General features: G+C 37.9%; 1 protein-coding gene across 1 annotated transcript in view; it reads right to left on the reverse strand.

Moving 5' to 3' along the window:
* Window positions 1-2,301: 2,301 nt before the first annotated feature.
* The window catches only part of LOC309573940 (cytosolic phospholipase A2 epsilon-like), a gene marked incomplete at its 5' end in the record, with an annotated part of 31,837 nt that continues 16,585 nt past the window's right edge, over window positions 2,302-17,553 (reverse strand). The window contains 15 exons of the mRNA XM_082283207.1: window positions 2,302-2,559; window positions 3,418-3,604; window positions 4,639-4,808; window positions 5,300-5,491; window positions 6,331-6,438; window positions 6,714-6,851; window positions 7,651-7,765; window positions 8,644-8,866; window positions 10,037-10,173; window positions 12,034-12,169; window positions 13,798-13,835; window positions 14,549-14,638; window positions 14,786-14,928; window positions 16,217-16,280; window positions 16,729-16,771. Of these exons, the coding sequence (XP_082139333.1) occupies window positions 2,351-2,559; window positions 3,418-3,604; window positions 4,639-4,808; window positions 5,300-5,491; window positions 6,331-6,438; window positions 6,714-6,851; window positions 7,651-7,765; window positions 8,644-8,866; window positions 10,037-10,173; window positions 12,034-12,169; window positions 13,798-13,835; window positions 14,549-14,638; window positions 14,786-14,928; window positions 16,217-16,280; window positions 16,729-16,771 (1,993 nt within the window). The 3' untranslated portion in view covers window positions 2,302-2,350. The remainder of the gene's footprint in view (window positions 2,560-3,417; window positions 3,605-4,638; window positions 4,809-5,299; window positions 5,492-6,330; window positions 6,439-6,713; window positions 6,852-7,650; window positions 7,766-8,643; window positions 8,867-10,036; window positions 10,174-12,033; window positions 12,170-13,797; window positions 13,836-14,548; window positions 14,639-14,785; window positions 14,929-16,216; window positions 16,281-16,728; window positions 16,772-17,553) is intronic.

The raw sequence follows: 17,553 nt of genomic DNA on the forward strand, positions 1-17,553 counted from the left end.
TAAGACTTCACTGCACAGGAGACTACACATCATGTGAGGTGGTCCCTGCCTCATTGAGGGAGTACACAAAATTAGTACACAAGAAGTAAAAAAATGAGAGTTTGGGTTTTCATTTTGTCTTTTTAAAATAATCCTTGCTATTATAAAAATTAACAGATCAATCAATTTCAAAATAATCTCATTTCTCTTTGCAATGAATTGAGAACAAGTTGATAAAGGTAATTTCAATGACATGATATAATTATAATTTCCTAAAATATTTGGCATTTTAAGACATTCTAACCTAAGAACTAGCTCCAACAAATGTCACCCAGACAAACTTTGAACACATTAAAGATGAGTAACTAAAACATCACAAAAAGCAGTAGTCAAAGGAAGATAACCCAAAAGGAAGATATTCCTAGAGAATGGCAAAAGCTCAGTTACAAGTCTGCATGTTTTTATCAGTGATCTTGAATATCTTGAAATTAAAAAATAAATATATATAGAAAACAATCACAACTGGTACTATGTTTCAAAAAGACAATATTGAAACACTGGAGAAATTGAAGAGCTTGAGAGTAGTAGGAACTCTCAAAAAGGGAAAGGTGGGTGCCATATCAGCCAGCAGGACACAATGAAAAGCAGTGTTAATCAGGTTCAGGCTGCATATTGCACCTACCTGGCTTTTTTCCATCCTATTGTTGAGTAAGTTTACCCTGTAAAATAGAGTGAAACATCCTCCATCCTACTCTGTTTCATTCCTGGTAAAAAGGTCTAGGAAACCATGACAGTAAATCCAAACGTATCTCTAGAAAGGACCCAGAGGCACCCCATGAGTTAGCTGTTCTAGTGTATTGAAGCAGAACCTTAATTACAGCTGCCTCAGATATGGAGAGACAAAAATCTAGATTTAAACATACAATATTGTACCTGAGAACAGGGTTACACCATGCTCTTTCAAGAGTTTCAGGTGTATGAACACAATGAACATGCTCATAAGTGAAAAACATTGCCCACTCCTTCTCCTCCTCCACCCAAATTGCTCTTAGATGCCCCATCAGCTGGGGGTGTTTTTTAGGAAAAAATCAAAGAATCCTTTCCTTCCATCCATTACCTAGAACTTCATTCCATACAAACAAGTTTGTCACTTCTGACCATAGTCAAGACTATCCTGATCTCAACACTAATTCTGCCCTGTTGACTCTGTCTGCATTTCCTTGCAATGGTGGGAGTCTTTTATTAACAAAAGGAAGATAATCCAAAACATTTTCTGAGCTCCTGTGACTAATCTATCCATGAATCACAGCTCCACAGTGCAAGGCTGATGTTGTGAAAGACTGAGCTTATGACCTGCCCATTGGAGAGTTGTGAGAGAAGCCTTTGGCTACTACTGTCCCCCAGAAGACCTCTAGGATGTTTGATAATGAGAAACCAATCTCTCAGGACAATCCCTGCAAAGACCATTTGCCTGTAAGTGTTGAACAGGTGTAAAAGGTATGTCTGGAAAGGATCCCTAAAGGGTCTCTTGCTTTGCCCTATTCTATGCAGACAGCTAGCAGCCACTTCCCATCTTATGAAACACTGGGAGAAATCACAAGGTCATCCTTCAGGAACAGTAAAGGCAGGTAAAGATGAGTGAGACAGCACAGTCAGCAGAAACTCCAAGAGAAAAGTGAAGGAAAGTTGGGCAACATGTCTACTACTTAGGCTGAATATAAGGGGTTCTGTGAACAGCAGCTCAGACAGGATATGTTTGATCTCCTGAAACAAAGATGACCTAATTCAGGGGTACTTTTTATTATTGGTGAAAACTGTATAAATTTTTACAACATTGATACTAACTTAAGAAGCCTATTTTCAAAGATTTATGAAGACAGTTAAATACAAATCTCATAGTGGACAGACAATCAAATCAGAGAAGATAACCTTCAATAATTAAATAAGCAAGACCAGCACAGTGGATTAGTTTTTCATCAAAGAATTTCATTTCAAGGGATTGTTGTTGTGCCACACAGAAAATCCACCACATAAATACTATTTTGATACAAATTTTAATGTGCCACATATTTCATTATTATCTTACACAACATTGTAATAATTTATATTGAATATATATAGCAATTGGTAAAGTAACTTGGTAACAAAACTAAAAACGAATTTTCTGCTTTGAAGTTTGTTTTGGGTTAAACAACTGGTAAATTCCAATCTTTTTGTCTGAAGAGCCATGTAAATAGGGTGGAGTCCAGAATGTCCTTAGGACGATGTGATTTCTGCAAGTATCACCAATAAGAATCAAACATCTTGACCTCAGCAAACCATAGACAACCCAAGAAATACCACATGAAAATTTGAAGCTAGTGTGTGGTGGCTAATAATTCCGCTGCTTCCTTCGTGCCACTGCCACGCGCAAGGCCTGAATAATCAACTTCTCATTATTCAGGACATTGTAATCAGTCAGTTTCACCAGTTTGTCAAAATTCTCTTCACTGAAACACACCTCCCTTGTCGTAAATGGGGAGAGGATGCTGGAGACATCAACTTTGCCTTCAGCCATCTCTTCAGGACTCCTTTCCACACCTAAGGGGACGAACCACAGGGAGATTCACCAATAAGGTTTTAGTGCAGTATGTGGCTCCTATCAGTATTTACATAATTATAGGTAGAAAAGGAAGGAAGGAGAGGTATAATTTGCCAGAGGGAAGTAAAAGTTCTGTGCTAGTAGCACTGTATTCTTCAGCATCTGGATCAAGCCTTTGTCCAAATATGATTTTACACCATTTGACATTTACATCACCCAAACAGCTTGAAGTTAGAACAACATTTGCAGCAACAATGCTAGACCACTGCTGGGACAACATAGTCTTTGTTACCCAAACTAGAAAAGCACAAGCAAAAAGGAAACCAGATACTCTTGTACTAGATAAAATAATAACCATCTCACTGAAAGTTCAGGAGAAATTATTTCACTCAGACAGAGCATATTATTCAATTAAAACCAAAGACCTCAGGCCTCAGTCTGGGAGATCACTTTTAAATATGTGGAAAAAAACTTGGATGAATGGACTCAACACCAAAACCAGCAGAAGGTTTTTCCTCATCTTTGTTGGCAAGCAGGAGTGCACAACAAGTCCATGTCTGTAGAGTAAAACAGCTTGAGAACCTACCTGTCATGGTGTACATATATTGAAATTTTTGCCTTCATACTATCTCTAGTAGCTCCTGTGAAATAAGTGCCTATATTAATCTCAAGTGCTTTAAGAAAAGATTCAGGAGTTCATATAGTTCAGACATGGTGACACAGACCAGTTATGTTTGTCAGTGATGAGACCCGTGCTGGCATTGGAAAGGTCAGAGATGACAGTGATACTTTATGAAATAGAAAGGATTCACAAGGAAAACAACTTTTTATTAAAATTGCTATCAAAGATGACTCACCAGGAGCTTTATATTTTTTGAAGGTGTCATTTACTAGGGGAAAAAAAAGCACTGTTGGAGCTTGTGGACTGTCAGCCTCTTCAAACACATAGCACTCCTTCAAGTTTTCCCTGTCTTCTTCACTTATCTCAATTTTGGGAAATGGAATTTCTTGCTCTGAGAAGTACTTCGCAATCTGATCCAGAGGCTGGATGAATGGAAAAAAAAAAAAATTTAAAATTCTTATAACAATCAAAACTGATCCAGAGACCTGGATATTTTAAACTCCAGCAGCTAACAGGAATATTTTAAGGTTTGAATCTTCCTCTGGCAAGACATTAAATTTCAGATGGAAACAATCATAACCACACCAGACGCTGTAGCTTATCTTATTTTCCACGTTGCTTTAGGCAAAACAAGAAAATAGTCACTTTCTCTGAACTTGAAAATGAATCCAAAAGCCACAGGTCTAATTTTATAATTCCATTGAAACCAGTTCAGAAGGGGAAGGCAAAGAAACTGCAAGAATGGAGAAGCAACACATCAGTCCAGATTATTCTGCATCCTTGTCTTGACTTCTTCATTATTTACCACTCTCCCAATCTTTCTGTCCTCTGCATAATTGGTGTTGCTTGATAATGACTCCCTATTAACAAATATCTATCAACATATCTTATGACCTCATAAAAAAAACCAAAAACCTTCAACAGCTACATTTACTATATACCTATGTTTAATTTTATATTATTATCATTATATATGCAACACTAATTATATTCTTTTAATTATTAATCAATCTGGCATTAGCCACTACATTTCCCTAAGACTGGTATGAGGTATAAAGGCCAAGACACAGGTTTTCTCTTTTAATCTGTTAAAATATTGTCAGGACTTTCCATTGCCTTTGTAATTTGTTCAGTACAAGGATAACACAAATCAGTAGCAGAGTTTCAGAACACTCTATCATTTTATAATATAACCCAGAATATAATCCACCAGTTTTTCAAAATTCTTGAATCCAGTGAAGACCATGATGATTTAAAAATGCCTATATCAATCATTTTCTTCTAATATCTTTCTTAGTTACTGAGAAATAAATCACCTAATGATCTAAATAATAAATTAGATAACAATAATCCAATTGTCCTTCCAGTACTGAAAAATTAGGTGTTTTACCTGACGAGTGCTAGAGACCAAAAGACCATGAAGGAAAAACATCTCAGATACCATGGCTTTTCTTACCAGTGTTTGGGACCCTCCACTGTAATTCAAATGCAGGATGACATCCACCTCCCTCTTTGATCTTAAAAGTGGAGGGTAGCTGGTATTAATGAAAAAGCCAGTATCAACAAGGGAGAGCTCATTGTCTGCTGTTTCCATCAGTTTATTTGGGAAGGAGTCTATCACTGTGTCTGAAACAAAATTATTTCTCATTACAACAAATAAAGCACAAGATTGATTTCTCCTCTGAAGGAAGGTGGAGAGTGAAGTATGGAGAATTTTGTCCCTTATTGTTCCTGTCTTCCTTTCACTCTAGTTGCACTTATTTACAGGAGTAAGTGACATGCTACTGCTTTTTTCTTCCCTTCTTTCTGGGCACTGCAGACTGCTTTAGCCCTAAAGGGGAGATCTCTCCTGCTTCCTTAGGCTGAGCTTACTTTATCCACAGGAACAAAATTCCCAGATCACCAGATACAATTTCACCCCTCAATTTCACCCCTCAACAGCCCCCACCAAAATGGAAATACTATTCAAATCTGGCTTTAATGTTTTCCATTTGTAAAGGAAGAAGTGGCATTTCAGAAGTCAATCTTGTCTCTTCCTCTTTGTTGGAAATCCTAAGTGAATTCCAAAACCCAAACCTCCTTAGAATATTACTGAAAAACAGGCTGTTTTACTGTGCCTTTCCAGGTAGAAAATCCTTCACTCTCCAGATACTTGTTATGCAGCTGGAAGCCTCTGATAAAATTAGGATACTGTGCAATTGTTGGGCGTCCTGTTAAGACATCTCGCAGAGTAGAGGAGAGGATGCTCGAGGGAGTGCATAGACACGTGTCTACCTCATAGGGATTCACAGACAGAAAGGGTTCTTCTGCTGCAAGATGGAAAGAAGAAATTTTATGTTTAGGATAGTTTTCTGAAATGATCAGTATTTTAAAAAATGGAGTATCACCATCCCCCACTCCAAAGGTAAACCAAACACAGTTATAAGCCCTTAAGGTCTATGCCACCAAATAAAACTCAGCATTAGACAGTGAATTAAATGACAGCTACCTGCAGGCAGCAGGCTGCCAGGCAGTAAGCACCACCTTCTACTCTAAGTTTCCTCAAATGATGCCCAACCTCTACAGTAGCATGTGGTGGAGGGGAGAGACAAGTCCCAACACATACAGGAGGACAGCACTGGCCTTTCAACAGGACACTTTCAGAATGCATGTCAGTGCCACCCAGCAGCAACACCAGCTTAGTTAGGAGACCAGTCACTCCAGGTTCCCTGTGCAATTAATAGCAAGAGGAAGCTTTCTCCATGGGCAGCTCAGTGGAGAAAACAGCCTTCTGCAAGAGCCGTTTTTTCTACCCATGTTATTATTGGCCAAGGAGGACCATATCCTAATTTAACAATCTTAAGATGTGTTCTTGATATAACATGACTTTTAAGATGTGTTCTTGATATAGCATGACTTTTATATGTCTTCTGGAGACTGGTTTTGTTGTCTGTCTGACCTTCAGAAGAAGGTACAGCTTTTCCAAAGCTTTCCCAAAGAAGCACAATTTAGTTTTAAATCAGGCAGAAAAAAAATTCTTAGCTGACATCTCTGCTTCACTTTCCTCATCTTTTACTTTCTCACTTTGAAAGCATTTCTTTATGCATTAGACATCTTCACAGAACATAAGCAATATATACCAGTGGTGCAAAAAAATTAAAAATCTCACCAATATCTTTTACTCTGTCTCTGGTCCATCTGCACCAAAAATCTTCTGAATCAGCAGCCAAATTCCAGACATACATCACATCTATGGAAAATATACTACTCCACATGCCTGCAACGTGAAAGAGGAAGAGAAGCTGATTGATGGAGTAGCCTTGGAAGAATCTTAATTGATACATACCTTCAGTTCTTCCCATTGGATACTTCCTTTCTGTCTGTATGGATACCTTTGTGGGAGTACCTAGTAGGTATGTCCTTGCTAATGTAAACTCACACCTGCTCAACCTGTCTGTCGGTGTCTTCCCAGTGCTGTCCACCACAGACCACATACTCGCCCATGCCAGCTGTCTCTCCAGTAGACCACCTTCCCCCCTAGGCAATAGTCACCTTGCATATAGCAGATCCGAGTCTCTGAGAGCTTCTTCACCATCCTGCCCATAAAGAACTGACTTCCGAAATGTTCTGCGTGAATAGACGCTCCATATTTCAGGAGACCAACTTCATAAGGAGTGAACTCCAGCCACTCTATGGCAACAGCAGCCAGATCATGAAAAAGCAATACCATGTTAGCTAACACTGAACAGAAGAGATCCAGGAAGCAAACAATGAGAAAGACACTGGCTCATTCATAGCACGCCATTCACCAGCCATGGCTGTATCTGTACTGCCGGCAGTATCGATGACATGAGGTCCTTCCACACCATGGCAGGGCAGTCCCAGGCTGTGATACAGCAACCTCCAGCAAAAAAGCCCTGGTCTGAATGAAACCACAAGCATTCCCTCAATATAGTTAATCTTACCCCAAAGTATGTGTTGCTCATGCATAACTTGTTTCCTTTAGGGCTCTAGTGCCAGAGAGCTTAGCATTCACTTGGTGTCATGTACTTAGCTGCTCATGTTAAACAAATACTGTGAAAATTAATAGTAGAGGAAATAGTGATTTTCCTGACCCTGGACCCAAAAATTCAAAGTTTTTTCTTTAATTGTTTAAAATAAGACCACGTGGAATCATCATAAGAATTTGTTTCATTACAAAGTTTTTGTGACAGGATAAACTGTGACTTTAGCAGGTTTTGTGGTATAATTACATTTCCACTTCTAGAAAAATGAAGAACTCAAATTCTAAACACTAGAGAAGTTTGGATTTTTTTTTTGTTTGTTTGTTTCAGTCATTATTATCTGAAAACATAATGGTTTATTGGGGCGTTACTTGCAATTAGAATGAAAAGACTATTTTATTATTAAAGCTGATTGTATCCATATCATTTTAGTTTAGACCATTGAAATTACAAATTTGTTAAGAAATCTAAATCATAACCATTACCTCTGAACGCCTGGGCACTATAATTGGACTTGAGGTTGATGGCCACATAGATGGGCAGTGGGTTCTGGCCATTATCCACTGCCTGCCGTTGGTCCGAGAGTCTGTGCTCGTCTTTCTGGTTTTGATTAAAAAGGGTTAATGGAATGAGAAAAACAACTTGCACTTCAAATAATATAATGTGAATTATCAGCTTTATCCATTCCCAGGTCACTGGATTGTTGAGAAATATCTGGGATATTCCAAACTTGGCAAGTATCCCATAAGAAGCAGCTGCACCCTATATGAGTTCTCAGATTTTGAGATATGCAGAGAAGTTGATTGTAGATTCAGCAAGAAAAAAAAAAACATTTCCAGGAAAGATAATGCAGCTAAGTGAATGGTAAAGTTCTTTCCTCGGCTGGGTCTTTGCAAAGAATTGATCATATTTTAAGGTATTTTGCATTTTCATTAATATATTCTATTGAACATGACAATTTAAAACTTCATTGTATAAACTTAAGCCAGAATGAAACTACTTAAGATACACTATTTTTAAAGTAATAAAATTTCTTAAAACTTTATACCATATTTAGAAAATGGTCTTTCTTACTATGTGAGCCATCTCCATATGCAGTCTATACCTAGGTCCCTTTATAAGTATCTATCTTCATTTATGATAGAGAAGTAAATTATTTCAAACTTTTAAGTGCCTCTTCTAGTCAGAATATTTTATGCCCAAAGTGATTAATTTACAATTCAAAGTATTTTTTCTCAGGGTACTTCTTTCTTTAAGGAGGAAGAATACCTTTGACTGGTATGACGTGGCTCCTTCAGTTCAAGGTCAACCTCTCTTCAAATCCAGATCAGTGTTTTAATAATGGATCTGAATATATAATATTTAATCAACTGCTAAACTAATTATTTGCATTAGTAGTACTGAATGGCATGCCAGGATTTATTTTCTTCTCCACTGTAGCTATAGAAGCTCAGCAGTTATATGGAAGAAAGGAGTACCTTATCATGTAGCATGGATTCAATGACAAGACCCCAAAGGTCTATGAAAGAAGTGTTATGTCCTTCTTTAGTCCTCTCCATCAGGTCATTATAATAGTACTTCAGACAATCCAAAGAAAAACAGCAGATCTTGGATTTGGTTACTTGCTTGCGAGCTTCCTTGATTGCGTCCTCCAGATATTTTTGTGACCAATTAGCATCTTCATATAAGTTTGCCATGGTCCTGAAGAAACATTAGAAGAAAATAATGAAAGAGGAGTAATGCTGTGGTTTGTTTTCAGAAAAATTTTGTGCAACTTAATTCTTACGGGGTTCACAACTAAAAGGTAAACACACTTAAAATATGCTCATTTCAGGAGCAAACAAAACCTCCAAGCTTCGCTGGTTTGGATATGATAAAATGGGCTCAAAACTTATCTTGAAATTCAAGGGAGAGGAGAAAACAAGACCCAAGGCTATTAAATAACAAGGTTCCACAATTATTCATCAAATCAGTTTCTTGGAAGGTGGGGAGAATTCTAGGGAGCAGTCACTACTACTCTGCTCTAGTCCTGCATTTGTTCCCATATGTCTGCTAATGGCTTGTGCCAACAAGAAAACTGCGCAGTTTGGGGCACGTCCTTTTATGACCATTCTTACTTGTCTCCTTGAAATCATAACACAGACAGATACACTCAGATCTCCACATAAAACAAAGAAGTTAAAAGAAAAACCTACCATTAAAATTTGGACTTACATAAAGTGACACACACCTCAGTGAAAAAAATTCTCCTCTTCCAAACAGGTGTAGAGGAGTGGAGGTACCTAGAACCTACTTGATTAAATACTTCAGTTATTTTAAGTATGACATCATCTGCTCTATGCCCACCAGGGGAAGAGCGCACTTCACAACGAGCCACCATAGCTGCAGTCTCTCCAACGTCAGTAACTTGATGTAATTTGTTGGACTTTCTGTGATAGTATTAATTCCACTAGCCCCAAATACATCTTTTACCAGAGGAAGATGCACTGTAAATCCAAAATGGAAGTGAGAATAACCAGAAAATGGCAGGCATAAATTCTTCTTCCCATCTTTCTTCAATTTCCAGTCTAAAGACAAATTCATTGCATTTAGTCTAAGGTATAATTGATAAAATATGAAAAGGCAATAGAGCATTTAGATGAAAATATCAGGCATAGACTGAGTCAGTGGGGTGGCAAAAGCAGTTAATGAATGTGGTGATTGATCTCTTAATCCATATGTTTTGTTTCTTTGCTCCAGGTGGACAGAGAGGAGATTGTGGGGAGAATGGAAATGCTTTTTCTTTGCTAAGTGCCATATAAGCTAACAGTGTTATACAGAGCCAGCAATATTGAGCAGAGAACACATAAACCTTGTTTGGGTCATTCTCACCATGTGGTACCCGATAAACCTCCGATGTAGGAAATGCAGTCTAACAGGTTGAGTTTCTGGAGGCCCAGCAGGCTGCCATACATCGCTGTGAGTGATCTCGTTCCTCCCCCAGTTGTCGTAATGGCCACCACTGGCACCTGTTCAACACAGCAAGGCAGAAGGAGCAAAAGCTGTGCACGTATTAGACACAAACAACCCTTACTGCAGAAATCAGATAACAGGTTGCAGGCATTGATACAAGCAGGGATGCTACTTGGCATGAAAAGGATGTGATTGTTGGAAAAAGCTTGTTTGCCGCTGCCTGATTGATGCGAGAGGGAAGGCTTATGTCTTACCCACTCAGATGGGGTGGGAAGCTGCTTACTTAACATGTAACTGGAAATCAGCCTCACCACTCTGGAATTTTTCTCAAAGTGTATTATTAGAAGCTGTCATAGAAAATACAGGATTTACCACACCGGAGCAGATTATGGATCCATGATTCTGCCTCTAACAATGACCAGTGTCACAGAGGAACACACATCACCCTGTAATCAGCCAGACCACACAATAGCCAAAGCCTTCCTGGCCCCAGGCCATTAATTACTTTATGTCCTGAAGCACGGTCATTGGTAGGGTTTCCCCCTCCACGGTCCAAGTGTAATTGAAGAGACAGACTATTTGTCTCCTAATCTTTTCCTGATCTAGTACACCCTTTGCTTCCGATGGCATCCAGAGTGTGGATGCTTACACGCCCCATGGAAAAGGTCTATTTATACCTTTAAAGTATTTGCTTCCAATTTCATAAAGGAATCTGTGTTCTAAAGTCAATGAATAGAGCATGAAGAAAATAATTCTCCCACTCTACGAAAAAACAAAAGCACAGAAAACACCAGAAAACAGATGTTGTTCCTACCCTAAACTCTTCAAGATCTTAAATCTAAGAAATTTTATAAAATAATAATGAGGAAAATCTCATAATCTTAACTAAAATCAGAATAAACTCCAAAATTTATATTCTGGGGTTTACATTTTCTAATCTATTTTAAGTTAAAATTCTAATGATTTTTTTTCAGTTCAAATGTAAGTCAGCTAACAAGGTAGAGGGGGTATTTTCCCATAAATCTGAAGTTGAACGCATGAACAAGAGAGCCAGAGTAATTAGACGTTTTTAGAAAACAGTTTTCTATGTGTGAGGAGAATCTTAGCCATGTAAAAATGTTTGTTCCTGCTTTCTTGAAAACTCTGTTTCCCATATTATTCTCTGCTCTGAATCCAAACTAATATTTTTGAATAATATTTTCCACAGAACTCCTTTTTGTTAACTGTCAGCTAAAGAGTGTTATTGTTATTGGTATGTTTGTACTTTTCTGATGGTCAGCAACCCAGTCAGGCATCAGCAGCTGCAAAACTTATTACTCAGCTACAGAGGCAGGAACAGGATCTAGAGTGATACAGCTAAACTTAAAATCACCTATTTCATCTACAACTCAGTGATGCTGTAAGAACCACTCTTCTTTGCCAGCTCGATGGTTTTATTCTATCCCTCATTTTTCCCAACAATACACCTTTTTTGCTGCAGAAACCCCTCCAAGAATTTTTATTCAGATGTCTGTGTGAAAACTTTTGTTTCTTCCTCTCAAAACCCTTTACACGTGTGCCATGGCCACCATGTCTCTGTCACTGAGTTAAGGCCCTCTGTTTCTCAGGAAGCATCCCCCAGCTGTTCCATGTCTGCCCACTATAAATTTTCCTCCTATGAGCAATACCAAGAATAAAGAGGAATGGACAGTTTGAGGAGCTGTTGAGAAGTTTTTGGGTCTGTAAAGACATTATCCTGCCTCCCCTGCTCTGCCACATTAACAGGTCCCTGCTTCTCTTGCTCATCTCTTGCCCTAGGTGACCAGGCCTGGCCCACACCAGCAGGATTAATTAAACTGGGATTTTATTTGCTTGAATTTGTGAGCCAGGCCTTGATATCCTGAGAGTAGTTGCTACCAGAGACTGTATTGGCTTGCCTCATGTTCTTTCAGATCCTCCTCCAAATTAAGAATCTTTTTCAGAGCAGCAGCAACATATTTCTTCCTTTTCCGCAGGAAGGCCTGCTCTTCCACGCACAGGCTAAACCCCAAACGTACATCCAGGTCTCCTGAGCTGGAACAGACAATGGGACAAATCAATGCACACATCAATTACAGCTGATTTCAAGATCTGTAGGACAGGTAATCAAAAAACAATCTGTAAAACAAGTTATTTCCAAGTCTGCATATTGATAAAGGAAGGAAGAAAAACAAACATTTGTACTGCCAGCAAGAAATAGCAGTGAGGATGAAGAGGAGTTTCCAAGGTACTTTAGATTTCTTGTGAACATGGAGACAAAAACAAGACACACAAGTCAGGGAAAGAGCACCAAAAGGAGTAATTTCAGAAGTACTTTTTTCTATATCCATTCCTGTTTATCACTATGACATCCTGGAAAATTCAAGTGATGACATCATCACTTGTTCTCAGGTTTTGACAATCCACTAGCAGCATTTAAAGTGAGAGTTCTAATGAGTTATGTGATGCAGCTTGAACTTCAAATCAAGCATAATGCCCTGGTCACCCTCTGTCTTGGGAAATCCAGCCTTTCACCTGTGTCCTGACCAGATTCCTAGATAAGCATTTGCAAGCTTCATCCTGCAAATACACAAGAACATCCATCACTTCTTTTTTTCACATGTGCAGACACATGTAGTTTTTTCCCTTGAGAAGTGTGAAGCACAAGCAAAAAATTCAGGAAAAAGGTGCAAACCCAGTCAAATGGCAGCTAATGTTATGTGCCTTCAGCAACATAAATACCCTTATCAGTGAGAAGAACACTAAATATCGACCAAATCTTCTGGGTCATATCACCCTCTGGTGGCTGCAAACTCTGTCCTGAAAATAATTTTCACCAATATTTCACAAATATTAATGTTTCAAGGATTAATGCTACTAACCTCTGTTCCCCAGCAATTTTGATTTATCACACTGTGTCATTTTGAAAACAGAATAAGGTCAAATGATTTACGTTACAAAAACCAAACAACTCTTTTAGCAGTAGATTAAAATTTTTCTTGCTTTCTATATTTCTGTGTGTTAAATTTACATGTCAATGTATTTTGTTATGGGCTGAGGTTGTACAGGTAGCTCTCTCCATTTACACAAAGCTCTCCCATGCTGTGAAAATCCACCTTGCTTCCCTTCTGTATATCACCCAATAGTAGGGGTGCTGTGAAACATAGGAAGTTTTCAGCTGTACCATAAAACCTCATTGTCTTCAACTTTACCTATCACTGGTGCAATTCTGTCCCTGCAAGGGGGTTGGCAGAGGTGCAGCTGGTCAGGTCTCAGCCCCCATTCTGCTCAGTGAAGCAGAAGGGGCAGAAGCCAGGCTACCCTATGTTTGTTTTGGTGATTTTGCAAAGTTAAAGACTGATAGAATTTATTTCAGTCATTGTGCAGATCTGACTATTGGCACAAATGGGAAATAAAATTAGTATGTGAATAGTACAGTTTTATTCGTGTGTGAGAACAAGAGGCACAGAGCAGGCTCATTTACTCTGAATGAAGGCTCATGAGCTCCTACTGAACTGCAGGGTCCTGTAACTGCAGCTGACTTGCACTTACCTCATGCACCACGTGAGCACAACACAAAGCACTCACACGGTATGTGTTCATCTCCCCACCTATCACAGAAAAAGCCTACAGAACTAGTTTACAGTAGTCTTGGATGATAGGACAAAAAGAGGCTATCTTACCATTTTCTTGCTGTCAAGCACAAGTGAAATGAATTATCCTAGAAAATGAGAAAGGTAAAGCTAATTACCACCAAATTTTAAACCATTTCTTTCCTTCAAGCTCAGGCAATGCTCAGACTAAGAGAGGTGGTTCTCAAATAATAAATCATATGGCTAAGGACATTATTTTTATACAATTAACAGAAGCGTCACTCCCTGCCCTGGAATCAAATTTTCTCTTCTCTAATAAGCCTGTGTGTTTGGGGCAGAGAGCATGCCACAAGCTTGCATGCTTACACCAGTTCCCAGTGTGCACACTTAGAAGCAGAACAAGAATGAGAGAAGTTACCTTGTTAAAATAAAATTTAAAAAAATACACACAAAAGAACCCCCAATATCAATATTTAGACAAACTAAAATCTGAACTAAGCTCATAATCTGGATTGGTCTTTTTTCAGTTGTTAGCCATTCCAGTATTACACCAATATTTGAAAAAAAAAAAAAAAAAAAAGTTATTTTGAATGCATGTGCATATAACAGTCATTTTTTGTTCCTTGAATCCACTTAATCCTAACTGTGGGATGCAGATTTGCAACGATTTTTGTATTATTGAAGTAATTGTTAACACCTTCTTCCTTAAAAGTGAATATGACAACCTTAAATTTTTTTAACATTTCTAATAAATAGCTGTACAATTTTATACAGTGATTTTGTTTACTTGGTAACTTCATTTCCAGCGGGACAATATTAAGCACATATTAAAAATACTCACCTCTTCTAGTATTATTTCCTTCTGCAAAGGGAGTGAATTCAGAGGGAAGGAAAGGACCCCAGATTTCTCTGTTTCATTTCCATCAGCCAGCTGAAGAAATGTAAAAAGCATTGGGTATTAACACATGAAAGGTTTATCATCTCTAGAACTTCTCCACTAAGAAGGCTAGTTCAGTTTACTGGTTCTATTAACTTCTTGTTCTAATTTTGGATAATAACAGACAGAAGGAGAACTTACCTCTTCTGGCAATAGGATATCCAGTCTTGTCTGGTCATTTATGATGCAGTGAAATATGATTATATGAAGGCTGGGGCCAGAGTCCAGCAAAATCTTCTGGCTTCCTTCATGTGATCCTTTCACTGTAAATGTGAGCTCAGGGTCTAAACAGAGGCAAGGAACAAGCAGAATTTTAACTATTACAAGCAAACATACATATCTAATAAAAAAAACCCAATCCACCTCTATTCTGCACACTTTTTTGTTGAATTTTCCTTATACCACAATGACTAAGTAGACTTCAGGTAGCCAAAACAGACTGAAAACTGATATAAAATATCTTGGTGAATCTGTGTAAATAATCAATATACAGAATTCACAGATTTTTAAAATACTGTACCTTGCTATTTATTAGATGCTGTCCATTAGTAAATTAAACCAAGATTTAGATTTAAAGGATTGTCAGTTTAAAGGCATTTATTTGATGGCAGTCTGTTCTGGTTCATAGTATTAAGATCAATAGTCAAATAATTCTATAAACCCAAAACTCAAGCAGACTACTTGGCATGTGTCCTCATGTCACCAAAACTGAAACAACTTGAAGGCTGTGTTCTTGTACAGAAAAGCCTTTATGTTTACAGACAGATCATATGCTGTTCTATTGCAAGATCAGGGCCAAAAAACATATTATGTTAGGTCACTAACCTTTCCTCTCCATGTTACATCTCAGTCTGAAACTTCCTATAATGTTTCCTCATACAAGTCAATTTTCAATCCATGAATTAACCCAGAACAGTCATGAGTTTTTGAGATTTGCCCCAAGAGCAGCTTTACACAAGCTACTGTTCATTTGAATCTACTTTAAAACTAGTGAAGAATCCTGCTGTATTTGTTAGAGCTACATTTTATAGACAAAGTACTGTTCCGGTGATCCTATGGTAGCAGAGTACTTTCCTGCAACTTGCAGAGACCCCTGTGATACAACTCTACATTTAAACTTAGGTGTATTACTTTTGCTAAAGAAGCAAAAGAAAGAGCCTCCTTCAGAACCCTAAATGTGCAGAAACTTTGTACGTGCTCAAGCCCAAATCAAACATATGGGATAAGATTTCTACATATGAGTTATAAGATAATTTTTAAAGATCCCACTTAGTTAGAAAAATTTGTTTTGAACAAGTGATAAACAAAGAGAACCAACGTAATTTTTCCAAGTTTCTCATTCTAATATGCGTGGCTCTATTTTTGCATCAGTTTAAGATTTGCCTCATAACTAAATACTTGACGAACTTGAATTTTGACAGATACAATCTTTCTGCAAGGTGGGGCATGGCAAAACTAAGTATTATGTGACACAGAGCAACATGCACAATGGATTATTAATTTTTTTCCATGTCTGTTATAATGACTGAATCACAACACAAGAACAATAGGCTAATGAAGCAATAACCTCACTTGTGGATTGCTGCTTCAGCTTCCCTGTATCCACTCTAACCTCCAAACAGGAAACCTCACGTGCCTGCAGGAAGAGAGGATAAATGATGATTGAGAGAAGTGTAGATGTCATTGCAAGTGATTCATACTGTTCCCAACCAACCCCTCTGGCTGATCAATGAGCAAGACAATTATTATCCATGTCTTCAGATAACATGAGGGCAATAATGATACGGTGTGTCTTTCCAAAACTGAAATAAAGAGGAACAACTCATGAGCTGCTTGAACTTGGAGAGACAGTTAAGCAAAGAAGATGAGCTGTGTTCAAATTAATGAGTGTTTTAAGATATGGGACTGTTTTTATGAGCATTGTAACACTTTCTTCATTAACTCCTGATAGTGCTGAGCCTATGGGTTTATAGAAGAAAGTAGGTGGCAGTACTGGCTTTGGGACACAGCTCAAAGTTTCCAGAGTTAGAAACATGAACACTTGTTATTCAGACACAAGAAATATCGTAATGAATATATTTTACCACTAGTACTCCATTTGTAATAATGCCATCAGGATAATCCAGACTAGAAAAAAAAAAAAAAAAGGAAGATAATGTCATGGGTGGGAAAAGTCAGACAAATATTTAAGTCTATGGTTAACACATTAGTTTTTTCCCCCCCATCACCTTTGACATCTCTGACTTTAATATTCTCACTCAAAAATACTTCAAAGCATAGGATTAGGTGATGAGCTGAGTTGCAATTTTTTCCATTCACTCATGATAAACACGAAGCTGGAATTTCTACTCCTGTTGTCTTAAACATTTGCTTTAGTAAACTATGCAATGAGTGACATACTGAGTTTGAGGACAGCTGCAGCTGTTAAATCCATCTTGATTCTTTTAAGCATTACAGAGTTTTATCCAACTTTTTGTACTTCAAAAACCAATACAACTGCCTAGCTTTCCACAACTTATAAAAAAATTACCATCATGGCGAAGAAATTGTACTTACCTCTATTAAATGATCTGCAAATCACACATGAGATTGCAACAGATCACTGTATGTATAGATGTGTTTCCACATCTAAGGGCAGGGGTGAATTCATGTACTGCAGCCAACAATTTTTATATTCTAAACTATTTTTCCATTGGAAAAATCAAGCAGTGTCTCATTAAGGATATCTTATAATTTACCATTTCATTAAATTAAAAGACGTAAATTCATATAGTCTCAAGAACTCAGATTACTCCAAAGGGAATACATATATATGTAACTTCACAAGGATTGAGCACTGACTCCCCAGCCTGCTGCAGAGAGTATGAGCTATTTATTCAAACTTTACAAGTCATGGATTACACATTTTG

Source organism: Coloeus monedula, assembly GCF_965178545.1.
Source record: "Coloeus monedula genome assembly, chromosome: 6".
Taxonomy (NCBI): Eukaryota; Metazoa; Chordata; class Aves; order Passeriformes; family Corvidae; genus Coloeus; species Coloeus monedula.